Source organism: Grus americana, chromosome 3 (genome assembly GCF_028858705.1).
Source record: "Grus americana isolate bGruAme1 chromosome 3, bGruAme1.mat, whole genome shotgun sequence".
Lineage (NCBI taxonomy): Eukaryota > Metazoa > Chordata > Aves > Gruiformes > Gruidae > Grus > Grus americana.
This window is the reverse complement of record NC_072854.1, coordinates 86380334-86397144: the sequence shown is the minus strand read 5'-3', so window position 1 is coordinate 86397144 and position 16811 is coordinate 86380334. Positions and strand designations below refer to the sequence as shown.

The window sequence follows — 16811 nt, the reverse complement described above, 5'->3', positions numbered from 1 at the left end:
AGGGCAGAGACTAAATTCATATTGTCAACAGGATACATTATTTTTAGCAATTCCTGTGCCCATATTTCTTTTCAGGAATACATTCTGATAAGCACAAGCTTCTGAATTATTAACTAACCCCCTCAACAGTCTCATGCTTCTAAAATAAGAAATACTTTTCAATTTCACTGCATACCTTGGGTATCCTTTAAAAAAAATAAAATAAAATCTTTCACCAAGACGAAATACAGTACCAAAAAATAAAATACATACTTTAAGTTTTCTAAGCAATTATAATGAACCACCCATTTTATTACCCTTTTACCAAAAATTAATTTGAAGTAAAGCTTTCTGGGAGCAAATCCAGGAGGTAATCCAATCTCATTAGCAGAAATGCAGTTACACTTATGTTAGGTCTGAATTTGAGTCTAATAAAAATTGCATTGACAAATACTGCATAAGTTTATTATTCAGCTAACTTAATACTGATATATATCTTATATGGGGATTAGTCCCTGCATTTGTTCTCTGGTGCCATGATCTTCTTCCATAGGAAGGTGAACATGCAGGTGAACAAAAGCACTGGAAATAGAAGAACTCTGGGACAAAAAGAATATGCAGCAGTGTCCCACCTAACTACAGAGAAACTTTTATTCCCCAAGTTTGATTTAAGCCCTGCAGAAGGCAACTGAACAACAAGGAGAAGCTAATCAAGAACAGTTGCTCCAATTTCTACAAAAACGTAGTCTGACGCTCAAACCACCAGGAATGCAGGGGCAACCACCAGTGGAACGCTATTAGGCTTGCCACGCCGCCAGCACAGCCAGGGGAAGGAGGTCAGCCCTGTCAAGCAGCCGAGAGCAGAGGCTGTGCTCATCTGCTCACTCAGGACAGGCATCTCCCGGCTCACGCTCTCCCCCAGCCAATCACCGGCACAAGGACACCGAGCAAGGGGCGAGGACAGCAGCCAGGCAGCCAAAGCTGGCATGCTCAGGTCATTCTTCTTCCTCCCTCCATCCACCCGCTACCTTCTACGGAGGTGACAACCTACAGGCTGATGCTCTTCAGTGTCAGGTTTGATAAAGTCCCCAGATGAGGACCCGTTGGTTGGTTCTCAAGTTGTTTTTTTCTAGGCAAGAATTTCAGGAGCAGAATCTTGCACAGAAGGGAAAAAACTCAACAAACCAACAATCACCATGACTGCACAAAATAAACAACTTTGAATACACTTTTGAAAGCACAAGGCAGCTTTTAAAATTGCTTAAGTTCACAAATACCAAGTGCTGATAGAAAAAGTACATTTTAGCTTATTGTGAAAACAAGCTTTCAGATGTACTTGAGAGAAAAGCCCTAGAACAAGTCAAAAATAAAGACAGAAATCAGAAACATTTTTCCAGTAGCAAATTCAGCAAAAATCCAGCAGCCTTGAATACATGTGTCTGAAAGATTTTTATGATTCAAAAAAAAAAAAAATCATTATCCTGTTGTCATTAGTCACACAAATAGAAAACCTAATTTGAATGAGATCAAAGTAAATATTTGATACACACACATAAACTTATTACTGTTAGTGCTGAATAATAACTGCTCAAAACAAAGACCTTATAAAGATGTTTGTATTCTACAGCAGTTAGTCTCTTCTGTATTTCATCTGAATTCACTGCTCGCTCCAAAGCGCTTTAAGTATTGTCACTGCTCCTGAACCACACGCTACATGCGGTAGCAATTTGGCTGCCTCAACAACCTGATGCGATGTATAAGAGATGAAATCATTAGAGAAATTTGATGTGACCAGTTGCGGTTTAAATGCCATGGAGAAAAATTTAGATGACTCTAAGAATAAAATCTGAAAATGTATTATTGCTTTTCCTTGAGGAATTTCTATTGTAGCACAATAAGTTAAATTGTCGACCATGTTAAAACTTTTTAAAAATGAAAAAAGGTGATTTTATAAAGACTTTTGTATTCAAAATTAACACACTATTTTGGATTTATTCTTTACTGCTTCACTTTTATGTTTTCTTTCTTTCTTTCTTTTTCTTTCTTTCTTTCCCTTTTAAACTTCATCAATGGCCTTTACATGCTTGTCCAATCATCTTAAATATGTTTAAATGATTAAATAGAAAGATGTTTAAATAATTGTGTATTATCTTGACACAAAGTATATCAGCTTCGAAATTTCAACAAGACAGTGCCAGAAGACGACAGAGCCGATTTATTTCAAATCATTCAGTATCAGTCTTCGTAAAGCAGCATATGGTCTTATCATGGCAGGTAAAATATTTTACCTTCTATAATAACGCAGAGCAGCTAATTTATCTACATGCTGTATAATCAGATAAACAATTTCAGCTGCACTATGAAAACCTGTAGGCAAGGGAGAAATTTATCCCCCCCCCCCCCCCCCCCCCCCACTTTACTGATTTTTCTGCCTATACATTCATATAACTGCTAACAATAGAGGTTATTCTTTCCTCCATCCCCTTCTTCAATTACCTTAAAGCAAGACTTTCTTTTCAGTTGTGGAAACATTTGCGGTTTCTACAGCTGCAGGACAAAGAACTAAGACATTTTCAGAGTTGCTCGGGGGAAAAGGAAGGGAAAAAAAGCTTTGCAAGATTCTGTTGCAAGTAAAGCAGAGTGAATGACAACTTTCAAAGCTACCACAATCATTTACTAATGTGCTGCTATACCAAATAAGTCTAATTTTTTTTGACAGCACCAAATTAGATTTATTGCAGAAACTGCTGCATAAATAGCATATGGCTATGTTATACCACCTATTTCAAATCCCTGTAATGTTTCCTCCCCTCCCTGCTCAAAATGAATAATTGAGCCAAGCTATAAACCTTCTGCAGACAAGAGATATACAAGTTCAAAAAGCAGATGCAGGAGATGTAGATTTATTTCTTTGTTGAAATTGTCTAAAAAAAAAAAAAAAAAAAAGTATCACATATGCCGATCAGAAAAACCTGGGCAGTAATAGGTCAGGTCTCCCTTGCTACACTTCAGGATTTTATTTCCCCCTTTCCTTGATAAAAATTTTGCTTTCATTTCTCTTTCAAGCTGACACTCATCAACACGGGGCATGACCTCGTAATCCTCTCACACATGACTACCGCTTACTTGCACAAGAAATCCTATTGATCTTCACTTCTTACGTGAGTCAAATTATTCATGTGACTCAAGATCAGAAGGCTCGGACCTCCATTCATTCCTCACAAGCTCTCATTTCTGAAGAGGGAAGTGCCTCCTCCGAGCAAAAATAAAACATCAGAAATCTGGTTCCATTCATTGGAGGGGCCCAACCCTATGGGAAGGTGCCGACCTACAGCTCTCCTCCCTTTCAACAGAAGCAAAGTTTTCTTATCGGTTCGCTGGATCAGTCCCCAGACCCACGTGCTTTTGTATTTCTGTCAATTGCCAAATTCTGCCTTCACCACGCCGCTACAGTAAAATACAAAAACACATAACCTTATCACGCGACGGGAGCGCGAAGGCGGGTATTTTTGAGGCAGCAAGGGGCACAGTACACCTAGGCGGGCTGTGCTGAAAGCCCAGCGGGCCACGCAGGGAGCCCGGCAGCCGGTCGGCGCCTCCCCTCTCCCCTAACCGGGGGCGAGGGCCGCCGCGCGCCTCCAAAGTTTGTGCGGCTGCCGCGCGGGAAAGACGTTGCAAGGTCTTCTCTCCGGCCGACGGGCACACCACTGCACACATCGTGGAAGGCTGCGGCTACCCCGCCGCTTGCCTCTCGGTGGTCAGTCCTCCCAGCTGCCCTATCCGTTACTGTCTGATTAGCTCTGCGAAGGAGCCCCTCCCCGGCCAGCTTTCCCCGCCATCTGTTCCACACGCGATGGCTGCCGCCCAGCAGCCTCGCGCTGCCCTCCTACCTGGCACCCGGCTCCCGGCCTTACCCCAAAGTGCTAACACAGGTTCTCGCTGCTGGCAGAGTCAGGATTTCATTACTACTACTTTGACAAGTGCAGGGTTGTTTGTAATTTCTCTTTTATCCTGATTTTGATTGTACAACCACCTCCCACTGATTCAGTTTGCTTCAGTTTTGTTGCTCACAGATTTTACTCTCCACATTAATCTCCCTCTGGCATGTTACTGCATCTGTTCCCTTTTTTATTATTAATTTTCAAATTCCCACCATTTTTGACAAAAAGGAGGTAATCTACACTCTGCTTCTGCCCATTTCATTTTCTTTAATTTGGAAGATAAGTATGAAAGCGTGCCAAAGAAGTTAATTCTCCGTTAACAGTTTATTTTCTGGCATCCCGGTGCCTTTGTATATGAAAAACAGATAGAAATAAATGTTGACTGAATCACAACAACATAGTTGCAGCCGTCCCTAAATTTAATGAAAAGTAAACATATAAAGCAGCATCTAAAAAGTTTATTAGTTAGAGTTGTTTTGTGTTATCACTCCTCCCTGCATTTTAAAATAATAGTTTTGTACAAGATGAGCAGAATATAAAAAATCAGAAATCAATCACCGCTTGCACTTCATTTCTGCCTCTCCCCCCCAATTTAAGTGTTATTAGTCCTTTCATCAGTCAGTCAGTCTGGGAACATAAAACTTATCTCAGTCATTTAATATTAGTAGCAGCATTTCTTTGAATATTACCTCTTTTCCAGCATAGAGGATGGACTCTTTCTGACATGCTAAAATTGTTAGAAAAAGCACGACAGCAAGCGTGCTGCTAACTAATAGATACTACTAGAAAAAAACCACAGATCATACTAAGTACTGTGTAACTCCCTAGAAGGCTATGTATAACCACCTTCTATAAATCAAGAAGTTAGTTTATATTTTATCATTTAGTAGTATAGCTTGAATAGGGAAATCAACGTATGAGGCACACTGCAATTCTAATAAGGAACGCTGGTGACGACATACAGCACAACAGCAAAGCTTCAGTGACTAAATAATGCCACAGGAACCCGGAGGTGGAATGACAGATTTATGCACTTTATTTATTATAAGTGTAATACAAATTAGCATTAATGGCGTCACTGAAACTAGCAAGAAGGGCAGATGCACAGTAGGAAGGCTACAGCACTGCTAAAACCCGCTGTACTCCCCAAATGCCTCTTTCTTAGATATGCTGCTTTCAAGAGATCATATCATTTTCAAAAATAAGAGAGAAAAGAAATATCACATAACAGGGGGGAAAAAAAAAAGCAAGAACTACAATACCCACTGACCTCACTATAACATAAACTTTTATCCTTCACGAGAGCGACATGGGGATTCAGGGTAGCTTGGCGGGTCACCTGAACCTGGAAGCACAGTTCTTCTATGTTTAATATTTACTCCCCACCTACAAGTTGACATTCAGTACTGCTTGTAAAGTTTCACACAAGCAAACAAGAATAATAAAAAAATAAATTAAATTAAATCTGCTTCAACTCCACTCAATTACATCTCCCAGCAAATTTTCAATGACATTTCAGTCAAATATATCTCAAGCCATCTACCTATCTCCATGCCTGAGAAAACACTTCACGGTATAGAAAAAGTTCAACTTTGAAATTCAGTGATTCCCTCACTTCTTAAGATTTATTTAACTGCTTTAGCATATGCAAACAGGAACTACATCTAACTGTGACTGAGGGAAATAATAACTTCAGATTTGTTTTCTAACAAAAACAGGAAAGATTTTCAATGATGATTCTGTTACACAAGAATAATGAAAAATTTTATTAACGTTAGATAACACGCTAACATCTGGGCGGGTTGTTAACATCTTGCATCTTTTATGTGGTCTTTTCCACTAGCATACTGACATGGTTTTTAACGATTATTCTCTCATGAACTAAGAACAATAATCTGTATGTTTTCTACTGTGAAGAATGGATTCAGATAAGCTTCATTAACTAGACCCAACCTTGCCAAAGTAATGGCAATTTAACATTGACTTCAGAAGTAATTTCGTAAGATTCACTTACTACAGTAACTCAAATACAAATAACCACAAAGCTGAAACTAGGGTACAAGAAATAAATACTTTAAAGAAGCATGGTCAGTCTCATAGCATGGTGACATCTGCAAAGTTACATGACTGACAATCAAAACTACACAGCAAAAGTTCTGTATTCTCCCAGTCATTTGAAGACATACAAATTAGAATTACTAACTAGATTCAATAGCAGGAAATGCATGTTAATAGCACGGATTTCTAAGCAACATATTGCTCCAGGAAGAAAGGTGATAGGAAAAGGCAAATTTAAACTCTGTGGCAATGGTTTAGAATAGCTAATTGTAACCTTTTTCTTGATTTTTAACAAGTACATTTTGTTAACTTAGAAGCTGTTTAGCTAGTAATCAATCAACAGTGTCTGAAAACTGGGATGCAGCAAAAGAAGTGGGACTCCTGGAGAAGATGCAGTTCTGCAGAGCACTTTCTTTCTTTCCTCATGAAGACATAGGCTGCATGCTTTTTCTCATTTAATCCATTCATATAATATTTACCATCTCATTTTCATACATTAAAATCCAAAGTTCTCATACTCGTTTTATTATTCTATTTATTTATAATATCAAAACTTAGAATCAGTGAATTAGTATATAACTGAAGAGAAAACTTCTTACTAATTTATACAAAACAACAAATTCTTTCTGTATCTCCTCAGCTACCTGTAATTTTTGCCAGAACAACCCAGACAGGTCACGTAAGGCAACAGAAAGACTATCCACAACCCTGTAACAGCAGTACAGGGCTCCCTCAAGCCCAGCATAGTGAGAAGACTTGGAGTGGACCAGCTGGTCCTCTCCTGAAAAGAAGAAAATCAGCAAGACAAGGCCAAGGCCAGAATACCCAAGAGATGCACTAAATCAGTGCAATTTCTGCAGCAACCTCCCACAGGCAGGACTCTAGAGCTTAAAATCTGTTTTCTTTGGCAAGTGCCACAGTGAATGAGTCTATATCCCCCATAGGATTGCTATTACCACTACCTTTCAAGTAAGTATTTTCACTGGCACAGCTGCCATTTGAGGTGAAGGGAATAAAGAATGAAAGAAGGCAGACCGTAAGCCAATGAAGTTCACGTACAACAACTATGGATGTACCAATCTGTTAAAAACATACTGAGGTCAAAATGAAAAACTAATGCCACTACAGACATGTAACTTTTGTACCTTCACTAATAGAGAAAACCTGTTCTGGCAAGAAGTGATCTGAGAGGAAGAAAAAGAGTACAGGCTAAGGAAAAAAGTTTCATTTCAGTAGGGGATCTTTTCCTCTGTGACTGAGGCAAAACAGACAACTAAGAACATCTCGAACCCTGCCCTACACAGGGACAATGGTTAACAGTTCAGGAGCAATGAGTCTCTCACCTTTTCCCCCCCACCTTCCTCATCCACGACGGCAACATCACCTCATGTATTCCTGGAAATCAGACAAAGATAAGGAGGACACAAAACCTTACAGAGAACAAAGTATTATAGAATTTGGGGAGTATCAAGGAGAAAGATTTGAACCTATTTCTTATGCTTCAGCGTATACATTTTTCTGACAATTAGATGTCAGCATAGAAAACATTTCGCTACTTATAACCATACTTAAAAGCAAAGGCCATAACGTGAACACAAAGTATAAAAAAATAAAATAAAGATTAGGACATTGCAGAAGAGTGGCTACACTAGGTCAGACAAAGAAGCCATGGCAGTTCAGCACCTGCCTCAAAAAAGCAGACGTCTGTAAAACTGTATGTGAACAGGGCCAGCATAGAGCACTACTTGCCCAAAATACTGTTCCCAGCCTCCAGTGACTTGCATCTCAGAAACTTCCCAAGTCAGACACCATAGGTTGAAAAGCTACCTGAATCATCTGCATGTTACGCATCCAGCTTTAAGTACCTCACTGCGTAAAAGTAGGCAATAGACCTCATTTTTACAAGTTATTTTCACAAAAAAAAAAAAAAATATTGGCTAGTCAGATTTCTTCCAAGATATCCAGAGCTTCATTGCATATAATCAGCCTTTTGCTAAAAGGAGCGTGGTAAGCCATTTGGTTAACTATCACAACAAATCATTATTAATAAAGTTCTGCTAAATCCAAACTTTAGATATCTTAACAACTCACCCAAAACTTTTTTCAAGTTCATTAACCTCTAGCATATTTTTTCTCTAAATACAGGCTGTTAGAGTGGTACTTTCTTCCATCTGTTAAAGAACCGTGCTCTGAATTACACAGAAATGTAGCTGAATAAAAAAGTGATTCATTGAATTTAATAGTTTAGGCGAGGCTCTATTTTATTTCCAGTTACTCAATGGCAGAATTCTCACAAAGCCCAAAGAGTAAAAGACTTAGATAAACACACAGACTTCTGTTAAGTGATAAAAATCTGAGGGTTTTCTTTCCCCCCATGTAAAATTTAAACTAACTTTTTTTTCCTTCAGGACTGAGTAAAAGCTGCCAGATTTGTTTCTGTATGTTCACTCTTGGGGGGAGCAAGGGGAACAGAACAAAACAACCCCCCCCCCCCAACCAAAACCCTCCAAACAGCCAGACAACAGCATTTTCTGCAGCAAAAAGAAAAATTCCTGCAGTTACCAAAACTTAAGCTGTAATGAGTAATTGGCATGTTAACCTTCAGGTGTTTTCTAGAAATGTGTAACACATAGTACACTAAATAGCTTTGGGAGCTCTATCTGAGGATAGAATAAGCTCAGACAAAGTCTCTCGTCACACAGTGTTTGCATTGTACCACATCTCCACTGAGCAAGTGACTTTAATACCCTCCTCATACACTTGAGCTTACCTCCTATTCATAGAGAGTAATATCACCTTTCAAATGTTTAATCTTCAATGAAGTGTAACATGATTATGTTCATTTATACATTCCTGGTCCTTCTGCTGCAGAAACTTCAGGTTATTAATCTGAGAACTATGCTTAAAGATGCTGCTGTACACCACAGTCTCAAAGAACATTTAAAATGTCTTTGTCCTATCACACACAGCAACAACAAAAAGAATGTAGCTGCACTCTCCCCTGCTCTTGTCTTGCCCAAAAGCATGCTACCTCATCACCAGAACTGAACATTGCCTTTTCTTCACACTAGCAATTCACTTCCATAAATTATAGTTCATAACTCACTTATTTAAATTTCTCCACTTTTAACATGACTGAGGGCTGCCCATGCAGTCAATGACTGCAAGTATCTATAACAACTGTGGGGAAGCCTGTGGCAAAAAATTAGCAGAATGAAATTGGTACTACAGCATGTAATAGGATAAGGGGTACCTGGTGAGGTGCAGTTGGTGCTCAGATTTACTCAGCAGTTCTGTCAGTTTTAGGCACTCCTCTCTGGCTCCTGTCACATCCTGCTGGGCTTGTTCCAAACGCTGTTTGTTTCCATTCAGCTCTAATCCTAGTTTTTCTATTTTCTTAGAAAATTGTAGAATCAAAGAAAGTATATTTAAGAAAGGCATAGAGATACAATTTAGACAATAAATCTTAATGTGATCAAAGCTCCTGAAAATAACCCATGGTTTTGTTTTAGAACAAAGTAGTTTGTTGATAAAAACTGCAAAACAAGCAAATTAAAGTTTTTGAAATTACATTTTCATGAAAAGCCAAAATGCTATCATATTTAAATACATTAATACACAATCAATGTTATTGTCTTCACGCAGGTTAAGAGATACATGCACTCTATCAGTTTCCGATTTTATCATGTGAAGACTTCCATATTTGTGTCCCAAATTCACTGTGTTAGAAAGCCAGAAGGCAGCAAAACAGTGGCCATCTTCAGAAGCTGCTGGGCATAGGACAGCTCTTGTGGTCATTTATTTTGCTTATCTATTACATAAGCTACGACACGTGGAAATTTAGCTTTGTCATATTCACATAATATTATGCAAGAGAATAAAGGTAATTTTGTGATTTTACCATTACTGAAAATAAGTTGTTTATGACTTATAACTGAAACCCAAACATACCAGCTGCTGTTGATCCTATCACTTTCTTAACATCATTAGTCCTTATATGTCAACTAAACCAAGTAAGTAAATCTAACTCAGTCGATGAGTTTATTAACTTATTTTACAAATAACGATAAGCAAATTTGCATGACCAGCATCTTTGATTCCAGCAAAGCATACTGGACTTACTGTCTCTGACTGAAACACATTGTCAACAGTTCAAACATGCTTCAGAAGTATTCTTGGAAGAAGTCCATATACAACACACCTTTAGGAATACCTCTTTAATGTAATACTATACTTTGTCCTAAGGATGCTTTTAAGGAGAGCGGTGGAGTACAGAATAAGCTAACAATGTAATTTTATCATGTAGTAACTATTCTGCACTAACTCCCTACATAAATATTTGTTCATCGTTGGGGCTGGAGGGAACTTGCATGTTTTTCAGTCAACTAAACTGCGAAAGGTCATCTGTAGTATAGAATAAAATTGTTTGTGTAAGGAATTAGTGCTGAATAGCTACTACACTTTAAATTTACACCATAACTTATTTTGTGCTAGCCTCCTCATGTAGACAAGCCTCAATATCTTCTTCAGTTAATGAAATTATTCATTCAAACATCCTACAAGAACAAATGAATGTAATTCAGTCCCAATTTTTGCACTTGAAGCACCTTCATAATACTGTTGTCTCTTTTCCTCCTATGAAAATGTTAACCTAAACCACCTACAGTAAGACATGATAGCACAGACAAACACAATCTCTTCATCCAGAAAAAGGTTTCATAATGTTCTTTTTAAATTTATTTTTAAATTTTGCTAATTACTTAACTGTACCCTTTTTTCCCCCAAGAGCACTCAGCAAAGGTTCATGAAGGAAATTCTGGATTAGAATTTGAATGTCACCTTGCTTTATCTCATAGACCACCTACCAAATTAAATCAGTAATTCCAAGTTCGAATACACAGACAGTGAAACTATCCGCAAAATTGTTAGCATTTTCCCCTCTAAAGAAAGTAACAACCTCTTACACTGTCAGAATATTTTAAAACCCGGTGTGCAAAGGTATTCAGTTACACATGCTTTGCATTTTCACTTATTTCCAGAGACTTCTGCATATTTTAAATAGAACAACAGAGGTCTCAGTGGGTTCTCTACACTCTATTCTTAACAGCAGCAGTTCATTAATGTTATTTCTCCACTTGCAGTAACCAGGGACATGAGTTCTTCACTGTCTTTACAAGTGAAAGGGAAGTTCTGCAACATTCTTATAATTTGCATCCATTCAGCATACCTTTAAAAAAGCCAAACCAGAAATTAGTTGAAAAGCGTCAACTAAGTATTTGAAAAAGCACAACCACAGCTGAGAACATAAATACACTCTAGATCACTCCTTCAGGGAAAAGTTTCAAGGAACAGATGGGCTTTACACCATTGCCTCCAGTTAAACAGGCTCAGTCAGGTTTTGACACAGACCCACAGAAGGAAGCAAAGTCCAAGTGCAAGAACCTCTGGTGAAAATGTTCTGCTTCCATCAGCCAGATGTTGAACCTGCAGGGTTGAACCCAGGAACACATCCACAGATTTCAGTTGTCATGAAAGTGCAGAGGGAAATTCTCAGATATTGATTCCATGACAGAATCTTTAAAGATTCACAGGAGTCTTATAATTTCTCTAAAAAGTATCAAGAAAGCAAATGTGTTGAAGAACAATTTTACTTCTGCTACTTTCATCAGTAATTCCAAAATTCAGAATCAGTTCCTTTACACACATGCGTGTGTGTTTGTGCATGTGTGTAAGTGTAAATATATAAGTATATCTTAAAATACCAACATTTAGAGGTACTCATGGTGTGAGCTATATGAAAAGTAGGAATTCTACACAAGAATTCTGGCAAGAACCATAGCAGAAATAGCAGACAACCTCATGAGAAAGGGACAGTAGAAAAATGCCACCCAAGAGAACATGCTAACAGCAACTCAGAAATCAGAAGCATCTAATCCAAGTATATTGAGAGATATCAACTAAATCCTTCTTTTTGAAACACCAGAAATCATTAATGGAAAATGATTTTGTTTTGGTAGGAGCCACACATCATCATGCTGAAAACACACAGCCCATACTCTGAACATTACGTGTTACTTTGGTTTAAAAACTCAGATAATAGTTTGAAACAGATGAAGCCTCAGAACCTGAGAGTAGTTCATACAATAAAACCTCTCCTGCAAACAACAGTAGTCTCACAAATGTATACACTCTATCCTGAAATACGTCAAGTCCAGTCCATTACTAGGTCATCACAATATAATCAGAATTTAAAATACAGAGAAATTACAGAACCAATGAATCTTCTTCACTGTCTCCTGCAGGCATCTTTCCAAAACTACTCAGACTCAAACTAGTTTTTGTGTTACTTTTGGTTCCCATTTCTCCTACTGGGAAGCTGCAAGCAGTTTTGTAGCTGCTATCTGGGCCCCAGAGTAATTGTAGGGAGAGAATCAGAAACAAACCACCAACTAAAGTATTTTGCTGACAACTCTGCTTCTCATGCAGCGTTAATTTGATCCCTCAGTGCCTATCACTTGTGATACAGCTTCTTACAACATGATCAGAGAGTATTTCTTCAAGGTACTTAACTTTTCAATGTATGTGAGAGACAAGAGATGGAGCACAGAACTGCAAAAAGACAGATGACAATCTTGCATTTAAGAAAATCTGAAACAGATTTTCAGTATAACAAGGAACAGAATTATCATAATGTATACGTACAACAAGACTACATTAAGGTTGGAACAGGCAACTTCTGGTGCTTAACTCTGCAACTTTAATATTCTTATTACTTCTGCACATAATTTTAAAAGTACTATTTAATCTGTCTTGCACGGCAGTTTCCTAAACTCCTAGGAATATCAACAGGCACTTTGCCATTGAAAGATGGCAGGCTAAACTGCCATAAGAGAAACATCATTATTAGAAAGTTGAAATGCATTAAGACCATTCCGCATGCATATCCAATTCAGTTACAGGAAAGAAGTTTTACTAAATAAAACTTAAAGCATTGGTGAAATATCACTGCAGTAAAATTTTATTTTATAGTAATTATTCCTTCTTCAGCATTACCACCAACCACCTTTTTTATTTTAAGTTTTCCACTTTGAAGCATATAGGACCCTTCTATAATTTCTTCTTGAAAACCTTAAAATAAGTGTTTCACTTCTCAATCATTAAGTTATGATGAGTTTTCAAATTATCTTCTGATTTTCACAATGCATTTTTAGGTGAACACACTGGAGATGCTCCTTCAGTGACATAAATGCAACTTGCTGGAAAACATAAAAGATGATTTCTCCAACACTGGATCAATCTTCAAATATCCTCTTCATAAATTACCTGAAATTATCTTCACCTAACAATACTTATGTATGTTGCAAAAATCTGCTGTTTAATTAACTAGACATCTCTTTATCTCTACAAATTCTGATAAAATGAAATTATTATTTCATTCAAAACAAGCAAAGTTAAAAATTAAAATAATTGTTTAATTCTTTTCATACTGATGCTGATTCTATTGTATGCAGAAAAATGCAACTTTAAATTCCAAACTAGCAGATGTTTTTCACAGAATTTTAAATAGCAGCAAACTGACAGAAAAGACAAACGTTTTTCCTTTCTTTAAACAAATGAGAATGATTAAGCAGTGATAAAAGAACTCGTTCTCTGAAGTAAATGCAAAAACAACTTTAGAAGACTTTTAACAAAACCAAAAATATATTAAAACAAATGAATTAAGAAGTGATTTATGACATTCACTGTTGTACCAGTATGCTCGCACATCAGGTAAGAAAATACACAGTGTAACCTGAGAAATAAATTCTGTACTGACTACACCATGGCACAAATTCTGCAGTAAAACAATTCTGGAGGAGAAAACATTTTTGTGAATTTACAGTACTTTCTTTTTGGTTTGTATTTCATTCTCCATCATTATTAAAAGATTAAGCAGGCATAAATTAGATCCAAAAATAGAAGAAAAATATAAAGCAATAAAAAGTGAAATATAATTGCTATGGTGGTTGGTGTTTGCAGGGATATCCCCAAAAGACAATCAATATCTATAAAAATACATACACTTCAAATTAATACACAGTAAAATTTTACAGGTCCTGATGCTCACATGCTTAGTTTCATTTACTAAAGTAGCCCTTCAAAGCAATGAAATCAGTAATAGTGCAGAGGACTGAGGCCGTAATTAAGGTCTTTCTAAGAGGTGCCACCAGTACAACCATTCACATACACTTAAATATTATATATAATAGTCACAGGAAATTTTTGCACTGATCTCAATCCATGTTGCCTTCTTTGCTCATTAATATACTAATTAACCAAGGACAGAACAATCATACTCTACTATAACACTGATTTTTAAAAATTTAATTAAAAAAACCCCAACGAAACAAGACAGTTCTCATAGTAAGATTTTGAGGTATTTTACTTGGAGGAAAGACAACTATCAGTCCATATGCAGCAGGGGTCACTTGCAGTCATTTCTATCCTAATCCTGATATCAATCAAGCAACTCTAGGTTCCGAGTGGTCTCTAAACCTCAGACCTCCCAGGCACGGCCATCTGACATAGCATATTGCACCTGAAGAACTATCCAACTTTGTAAAGAGAGTTAGGGCCATCACGAGGTTAACCCCCGCCGTGTCCCAACAATGTTTTTCTGCCCTTTGTACTCTCTATGAATTACTGCTGCTTCCTATTCAAATCTGAATGAGGATACAAACCAGTTATAAAAATGAAATTTGATTTTAAAGGGGAAACCTCCTTTCTGGAAGTAGATTTATAATAAAAGCTAGGAGAATATACAAATAAATAGGTAAGAAATACAAACTACACAAGGCTTAAAAGCGTCCACAAAGATCCTCTTTTGAAGAGGTCAGTTCACAAAAACCATAAGACAACTGCAAATTCCACAAATCAGTTAGTCCAACACAGGAATGTGAAAACCCTTCATGACATGAAAGGCAACTAACGTAAGCGGAAACACAAGAGAAGTAACCTCACGCCCATGGTTCCTTTGAAGGGTTTTTCCCTATGGCTAGCTCACAAATCAATTGACCTCTAAAGACCAGAGGGACAAGCAAAGACATAACCTAGATAGGCAACGCAGGCTGTAATTTGTTGGACAGCTATTGTTCTAGCCTGATCTGGTGGGACTCCCTTCTCTTCCTCAAAGAGAAGTAATTTAGTGACCACTTTGTCACTTGTATGCAAAGAAATGTAATGGCACCTGGCAGTCCTGTGGCACCCCATGTGCTCCACTAAAAGGTTGAGCCTCAGGATGAGAGCCATTATCTAAGCAAAGGCCAGCAGCCACAAAACCCTCTGCTTCCAAAAAGATTGAGAATTCATTGAGATGGGATGCTGCAGTTTGCTAGAAAGAACAGAGGTGCTGGAAGAACTTCCTGGGAATAGCATGGAGGGGGCTGCTCTTAAACGCACACATCTTTAAATCCTGTTAGAGCAAACTTTCTACCTGTAATTGTTAGCTAGGGTAAGAAAAAATTCATGTTGCTAAGTATATATTTATGAATACACACACACGATTTTTTAATTAAGCAATAATCTTAGGTGTCTGTCCTTGTGTAAACTTCCACAGAGCAACATGGCCCCTGGATAATGTGGATAAATACCCTGGGAAACAGACAAGAGTGAATGGCTGAAACATTTATACAAGGATTTTACCTCATTATTTCCCTGAAAATATTTGCTTTCAATTTGCCAAAATATTTGAACTGCAATATTATTTCAGGAACAAAACTTCCAAACCCATAGAGATTACTACAGTCACATTTTAACAGACAACATTGCTGTACTAGAGATTAGCTCAGCAGCCAGCAGCAGAGATAAGAAAGTGATTTTCTTCCACAGTGGAACACGATTTTTTTTTTTTTAAAATGGATTGCACTAAGGGCGGGGGGGGGGGAGGACACACATTACAAGGATGGGGGGAGAATGGAGTGATGCAAAATAGATGGTTTGCTTGCTGATAAAGGAATTTCAGAAAAGGAGGGATGCATATAGAAAAAAAAAAGGGGGAAGATTACTCCTACTTCATTATTGAAAAACAGGAGAGAAAAAAAACCCTTACTCTTTTTATCCCTTCAAACACGTATTTGAGATTACTGATGTGGGATTGGCTCTTTTTTCCTGGACAGCATTAAGGAATAACTGGAAAGAAAACCTCTGCAGTAACAACTGACAAGTGATAGTCAGGGACTTCTACAATCTTTTTCTTCTGATTGTTGGCACAATGACTGTTGATAAAGCAACCATTTTTCTAGTCTAAGAAGAAAAAAAACAACAGAAAACAAGCATTTCTTTAAATATAATGCATATACACACTATACCAAGGGCTATGCAATTCTTTTCCTACTTTGAATAATGTTTAATGCACATAAAGGATTTTCTCTTTCCATATACTAATGGGGTGACATAACACTGGATGACAGAACATGGATCAAGGTTACATGGGCCAACTACACCTATGAACATTAAAATCCTGATTACCAGCTGGGTCACTCCTCTTAGCAGGCCAGCTGCTTAGGGGAAGCAGACCAGCATAGAAAATGCAGACCAGTCGGTACAGAAAATTCTACCACTGAGAATCCCAGTCCCAGGGATTTTTCTTGTGGAAACATGACAAAGAATTTAATGAAGGCTACTCATACCACTGATCCTTGAGGAATGGATGGCTGACAGAGGAGAGCAATGCCACAGCAGAGCTGCAGCAGCCATATCATAATTAAACATTTCTTTTGTTCTATATTGCAGGGTTGTAGATCAATGTTTTTCCTCCAAAATCTTGAGATGAGCTAGTAAGTTCAATTATAAAAA

General features: G+C 37.6%; 1 protein-coding gene across 4 annotated transcripts in view; it reads right to left on the bottom strand.

The window, feature by feature from the left end:
• SDCCAG8 (SHH signaling and ciliogenesis regulator SDCCAG8) overlaps window positions 1–16811 on the bottom strand; it is a 111225-nt gene that overhangs the window by 59774 nt on the left and 34640 nt on the right. For all 4 annotated transcript variants that reach the window (XM_054819197.1, XM_054819196.1, XM_054819195.1 and 1 more), the window contains exon 13: window positions 9232–9374. In XM_054819197.1, coding sequence (XP_054675172.1) covers window positions 9232–9374 — 143 coding nt within the window. The remainder of the gene's footprint in view (window positions 1–9231; window positions 9375–16811) is intronic.